This window comes from Rhamphochromis sp. 'chilingali', assembly GCF_963969265.1.
Source record: "Rhamphochromis sp. 'chilingali' genome assembly, chromosome: 2".
Lineage (NCBI taxonomy): Eukaryota > Metazoa > Chordata > Actinopteri > Cichliformes > Cichlidae > Rhamphochromis > Rhamphochromis sp. 'chilingali'.
The window spans coordinates 22,669,521-22,676,586 of NC_137930.1; the positions used below are offsets into that span (position 1 = coordinate 22,669,521).

The 7,066-nt window shown below is 41.1% G+C and overlaps 1 protein-coding gene across 1 annotated transcript; it reads right to left on the reverse strand.

Annotated features, from left to right (window-relative positions):
• Positions 1–1,426: 1,426 nt before the first annotated feature.
• Positions 1,427–5,049, reverse strand: LOC308392403 (endoplasmic reticulum chaperone BiP). Its single transcript, XM_080875431.1, has 9 exons — positions 4,889–5,049; positions 4,241–4,393; positions 3,917–4,148; positions 3,677–3,814; positions 3,474–3,586; positions 2,993–3,383; positions 2,657–2,894; positions 2,399–2,566; positions 1,427–2,264 (listed from the first exon to the last, which is right to left on the reverse strand). The coding sequence occupies exons 2-9, from the start codon at positions 4,357–4,359 to the stop codon at positions 1,702–1,704; spliced, it is 1,962 nt and encodes a 653-aa protein (XP_080731557.1). The 5' UTR covers positions 4,360–4,393; positions 4,889–5,049; the 3' UTR covers positions 1,427–1,701.
• Positions 5,050–7,066: the final 2,017 nt, after the last annotated feature.

Below are 7,066 nucleotides of genomic sequence, written 5' to 3' on the forward strand. Positions count from 1 at the left end.
CCAGTATAACCCCAGTGCAGTAAAAGCAGACCTGGATTTAAAGCACACAAACAATGGAACACAACCAGTCATTGATTGGCTTCCCCAGTGCCTGGACCTCAACATTATTCAAGCAGTGTGGGATCATCTTGGCAGAGAATGAAAACAGCCAACATCCAAACACAGCTTTAAATGTCTTTCAAGAAGTTTAAGTTTTCAAAATAAGATACCTGATTCTTTAATATTTTTATTAAGGGGGACAAAAAGCACACATTTTAAATATCAAGGGGCATGTATTCTCTGCATTGCCCCTGAAATTATGTTTTTTTGCTGCTGTAAATTATGCCTTTCTGGTTTCAGTTTGAACAAATGATATGAAAAATATATGTTTATATGACAGTAGTTATTTTTTTCTCTGTCCATCACTTTCGTGTAAATCTGTCGCAGTGTCTTCTACTTGGTCCCAACCTGAAACACAAGACAGGCACCCTCCAGCCACACGTGATCACATCATTGTAGCGGTGGATTCAAAGATCTATATTCATTCACTATGTCAACACACATGCAGCATAATTGTTCAGAGTATCACTGCATTGCACTGGGATGATATAAAAATATCTGTTAAATTATCTTTAAAGGGAACGTGAAGTGGGAGAAAGTGCAGGCCAAAGGAGATATTCCACCAGGAGTAGCTGCCCACTCAGCTGTTGTGCTGGGCAAGAACATTTACATATTTGGAGGGATGACAGCAGATGGAGCAAGCAACTCCATGTACAGATTTAACACTGGTACACTGTCTTTAAGCCATTTTTTTTTTAACCCTATATAAATACGGTATTTTAGTTGTTTACAAACATCCAAGTATGATTGTTTTTATATTTTCTGCTTGCAGACAAATGTAGATGGCTCCTAATGAAATTCAAAAGGAGCTCTGCCACCAAAACGTCTTGACCACTCCATGTGTATATTTCCCTGGACAGTGTGTGATGATGGGAATCCAGAGGAGGTGCAAGCCAACAGACCAGCATCCCCTGAGGCAATAAACATGTTATTTGTATTTGGAGGCATGAATACTCTGGGTACCATATATATTGAATTTTGTAAAATAAAAAAAAAATAAAAAAAGATGTAGGAATAAAATATTTGACATAATTACATTTAAAGCTACCATTAAATGCTGAAAGAAAAAAGGTTAAATGCTTCTCATTCATGTACAAAATTGAAATTTCATACACTGAAAGATGAAGTTTTCAGAGGGTTGACTTTACCAATGTGGAACCTGAAACTATAAAATAAGACCGGACAGAAAACAGTTTGTATCAAACATTTATTTCAATTGTCTTTCCAGAAGTACAATGACCAGATTCAATAAATAAACTTTTGCACTGCCTGTGAACATAAAGAGCCCTTCATCCCACAGACACCATATTCAGTGTACCCACAAAACCCACCCGCCCACCCAACTACATCCCTCCCCATCAGGACTGCCTGAGAACAGCAGCAACAAGCCTCATATCCAGGCTGACAAATATCTCCGCCTTCCAGCAAAGAGAACACGTCTCACACACTGAAACTTGTTTTAAAGTCTTTCAGGAAATTCAGTATGGTCACTTGTTATTGTCAGCCCCTTCCCGACCACTCCTCTCACAATTTGAGTCCCATCAGTCCAATATGTACACCAACATGCCAGAGGGCCAAGGAGCGACAAGACTTCAGACCTGCCTACAACTCATCCTTCTCATCTTGCTCACTGCCCTCTGGTGGTGGACCACCTGCACTACCGTAGAGCTTGGTGATAATGGGCTGAACCACCTCCTCAAGCTCCTTCTTCTTGACCTGGAACTCATCCAGGTCAGCATCTTGGTGGGATTCCAACCATTCAATCTTCTCCTCCACTGCTTTCTCAATGGACTCCTTATCGTCATCTGACAGCTTGCCACCAAGCTTCTCCTTGTCACCGATCTGGTTCTTCAGGGAGTATGCATAGCTCTCCAGCTCATTGCGAGCGTCGATCCTCTCCTTCAGCTTCTTATCTTCATCAGCAAAGCGTTCTGCGTCGTTCACCATGCGCTCGATGTCCTCGGGCGTTAGCCGGTTCTGGTCATTTGTGATTGTGATCTTGTTCTTGTTGCCTGTGCCCTTGTCCTCAGCAGTGACACGCAGAATGCCGTTGACATCAATCTCAAAGGTGACTTCAATCTGCGGTACACCGCGAGGAGCAGGGGGGATGCCAGTCAGGTCAAAGGTACCCAGGAGATGGTTGTCTTTGGTCAAAGGACGCTCACCTAAGAGAAATAAAAAAAGTCAACAATTAGACTTGTGGAACTTATTTATTTCACTGTCACGGGTTTCTTGTCATTGGAGTCTTTGTATAAAAACACTATTTGGGAAATTTAAAGAATAATATCCAAACTCTTACCTTCATAGACTTTGATGGTGACAGTAGGCTGGTTATCAGAGGCTGTAGAAAAGATCTGAGCTTTTTTGGTGGGCACCACAGTGTTTCTGGGGATCAGCTTGGTCATTACTCCTCCAACAGTCTCAATACCAAGGGTCAGGGGGCACACATCCAGAAGAACCACATCACCTGCAAGTGAAGGAAAATGTTTAGTAAACAGGACCACATTTGAAAGCTCACCCCTGTTTCAAAGAATATTCTCTAAAAGTGATGAGTCACCAGTGTCCTCCTCTCCAGAAAGCACGCCAGCCTGCACAGCAGCTCCGTATGCCACAGCCTCATCAGGGTTAATGCCTCTAGATGGCTCTTTGCCATTGAAAAACTCCTTCACCAGCTGCTGGATTTTGGGGATACGGGTGGAGCCTCCAACCAGGACAATCTCATCAATGTCAGACTTCTTCAAGTCAGAATCTTCCAGCACCTTCTGTACAGGCTTCATGGTGGAACGGAACAGGTCCTGGGTTTTGAAGAACACACAGGTTAAAAAAGCTCGGTCAACAGTTTCTCCCATAATGTTTGATACGCAATATTTTCAGAACCAAATTAATATCTTACCATGTTCAGCTCCTCAAACTTGGCACGAGTCAGGGTCTCAGAGAAGTCCTCTCCCTCAAAGAAAGACTCGATCTCAATGCGGGCTTGGTGCTGGGCAGACAGCGCCCTCTTGGCCTTCTCGACCTCGCGACGCAGCTTCTGCACAGCACGGTTGTCTTTGCGCACATCTTTGCCAGTCTTTTTCTTGTACAGCTTGATGAAGTGCTCCATGACACGCTGGTCAAAGTCCTCTCCTCCCAGGTGAGTGTCACCGTTGGTGGCCACCACTTCGAAAACACCGTTGTCAATGGTCAGAAGAGAGACATCAAAGGTGCCACCGCCCAGATCGAACACAAGAATGTTCTTCTCTCCGTCCTTCTTGTCCAGGCCATAAGCAATAGCAGCAGCAGTTCTAAAGAATACAATGAGAGTTTATTAGAAGGGAGTGCAGAGATATTCTTTGGAGTTTCAAATTGCAAATTCATTTTGACTGGATGCTTACGGCTCATTGATGATTCGCATAACATTCAGACCAGCAATGGTACCAGCATCCTTAGTGGCCTGGCGCTGGGCATCGTTGAAGTAGGCGGGGACAGTGACCACAGCATGTGTGACCTGAGGAAAAAGGATAAAGTTAGATTTGATGATACACCATTTAATTAAAATTAACATTTTCCCTGTTTTACAGTCTCTGACTTTTTGTACCTTCTTGCCCAGGTAAGCCTCAGCAGTCTCCTTCATCTTAGTCAGCACCATAGCAGAGACCTCCTCGGGAGCAAAGGTCTTCATCTGACCACCACCAATGTCAACCTGGATATGGGGCTTGCTCTTCTTCTCAGTAACCTTCAGAGGAAAACATATCAATATTAATTTAACAACAATTTAGCTCAAACATGACCCACAGAACAAGCAACTACAAGTTCTACTTTCAGTTTACAAGCTCACCTTGAAGGGGAAGTACTTGATGTCCTGCTGCACAGACGAATCACCCCATGTGCGACCAATGAGCCTCTTGGCATCAAAGATGGTGTTCTCAGGGTTAGAGGTCAGCTGATTCTTGGCAGCATCACCGATCAGACGCTCACCTTCACTGGTGAAGGCCACGTAGGAGGGGGTAATTCGGTTTCCCTGGTCATTGGCAATAATCTCCACGCGTCCATTCTTGAACACTCCAACACTGCAAGAAAACAGTTTGAATTTAGTCTGAATGCCATTTTATTCCACAGTGGCATCATGTCACTATTTAAAGATTTTAACGTGACTTGTTACCATGAGTATGTGGTCCCCAGATCAATCCCAACCACAGTCCCCACGTTGTCCTTCTTATCATCATCGTCGGCGGCAAACACTGTGCCGACCACCAGCATCACAACCCACAACAGCTTCATCTTTGTTTGTTTGTACTTAAATCTACAAGCAGATCTGCAGAAAAGAAATACAACGTAAGATATTAGGTGGGTTCAGCCTCCCAAGTTCCATTAGCCAGAAACTAACGGTACTGCGTAATGTCACTTGCTGAGCTTGCAGACCCACGGCAGACTAAAAGTTGGTCTTGGCAAAAAAATATAACAGGAAAAATGAATTCTCGATAAAATAAGATGGCTCACCAGTCAATCATTCCATCATTACCACCACCCCACTGCCAATTCCCCGGTATCTTGCTAACTACGCTACCATGCCTAGCAGACATGCAGGGGGAAACCACCATGCTAGAACATTCCAAACTACATCCTGTTTATTATATTTAGGTTACCGAGTATGTACAGTTCATTCAGAGGACAGTAGTGTAGTTACATTTCAGCTGGTTTATTTGTCAATATTTAGCCTAACCGGTTTTATCTTAATAAAACATTTTGCAGAAAATGGAAAATACAGCTATGCTTCATTATCATATTCATATTAACGCTTTATACATACCTTAACAGAAGTACAACCAATGATTTAACGGCCTTTGCGTTTCCTCTACCGGTAAGAGTCGCTTAGAGCAAACTGTATCTCCTTCAAATCTTTACTTGTCTAGAATAATGCTGGACGAAATGTGGTCTCTCCATATATAAGCCGTCACTTCTTTCCCGTCGTGGAGGCTCGCGATTGGCTGAGCTGTTGCTCGTTGGAACACGCTGATTGGTTTCATTCAGCACGCTGGCCGCCGCTGATTTGCACACATCAGGTTGAAACGACGTCACCGTATGTGTCCACTGCGCCGACGCTGATTGGCTGTCTGTCAAGGGCAGTCCTGAACACAGTTGGTGCAGCTACATGCCACTCTCAAGGCCGGGGGGTGGGTGCATTTCTCGCACTTCAGACATTTACAAATTTTTGCTGCAATAATTTTTTTTTTTTGCAATGGCCCACCAAGTGTTAGATTTGTAATCTTAATTTTGCGGTTTTAAGGCGTGTCATTACGAGGAGATAGTGATGCAATTGTGAGAAGTAATGACTAACTGCAATGAGTATGAAAATCCAAATCCTTTGTGTGATTGTGGTGAATCTGACAGGAAATCTTGTACCAGGTGAACTGGGTTGTCTGGGTGTTTCCTCAGTGAATGTACAAGTCTTAGCCAAAGACTTCAGATACATGTGATCACACTGATTTCAATTTGGTTGGAATCTTTTGCACACATAAGAAGGTAACATAAACTGGCGCATTCAGTTGGGTTTCAATTCAATCAACAAGACAAATATTTGATTAAAAGGTCAAGGAAGCTGACTGCCACTGTCAAGATATGATCCTTGGCAAGTGTCCCAATATATTTCAGCCAAAATATAAGGCTATGATTTGGATATTTTAAAAACACATCAACTAATTGCAAGAATTTTATAGAATCCAAAATCATTACATGGATAGAATTGAACTGATCTGCTTTCTCCTACTGTGATTTATCCAAATTCTTCTATTGACACACTGATATATTTCCAGAAGGTTCCTGAACTAAACCGGTTGTACTGTCAGGAAGAATGTAGAAAAGTCATAAAATTATAAAATATCAGTGTAGCAGCTAAGTTTTGTCTATTTGTTTTATTTATTTATTTACAGTGTTTCCCATAAAAACCATAAACACTTCTGTGTTTAGATTTAAAACCTCTTACTTAGTGGCCTCCAATTCTGATAATGTTTTATGGGAGAAAAACAACTGAACATCAGATTACAGTGTTTCATCTTTTTCTTTATTGTTTTAAGGTAATGCAACATGTTTTATTAGCCCTTTTCAGACTTTGCAGGGATTTCTACAGAACATTTTAATATTCTAATCAAAGGATACCCTCATTTTAAAGCTAATGCTGATGCACTGAAAGGCATATTGTTACAGAGAAGCCTTCAGTTCCTGTTAGTAGAATTCATTATATTTTATTCAAGAAAATCTAAAAGATGCATTTATATTCTTTATAAGGTCCTTATACTGTCAGGCAGCTTACTATTTGTGTCATTCATATCCACTTTCTTTGTGTTACAAACAAAAGCAAAACTGACCTGTAGACTTGAAAGACAATGATGACTCATTAAGACTTAAACTACACAGGGCAGTGAAACAAACCAGATGGAAAATTCTGAGTTAAATGTGTCATTTTCTTTGAATACAATTAAACTTTTTACTTGGACTGTTAAATCTGGTAAAAAAATTAAAAAAAAAATAAAAAAATAAAAAAAAAAGAGAGAGAGACAGAGAGAGAGAGAGAGAGAGAGAGAGAGAGAGAGAGAGAGAGTTGGATATCATAATTAACACTAGGAGGAGCCATGTTGCTAAATCAAGGAGGAAGTGATCAGTATAGCCCTTCATACAGGTTATTACAATTTAACGACTACTGGCATTGTTTTCGCCTTGTGTTTGTTGTATGGAAACCCCTTTCTGATACACTTTCTATTAATATGAATTAATAGATTGACATTTTGTAGAGTTTTTTTTCTCATATTTGTTTGTAAATAGTTTGAATGTCCCTTAAGGAGCCTGGAGAACTATTCTTTAAGACTATTTAAAGGAATGACAAGAAATCAGCCTAAGAGCGTTCTGACTGTGTGGAAGAATAAAGGTGGTCATTCCAAATAGAGACTTTCAAGCTTGTTTGTACAGAATTGTTAGAATTTTCCTTATATTC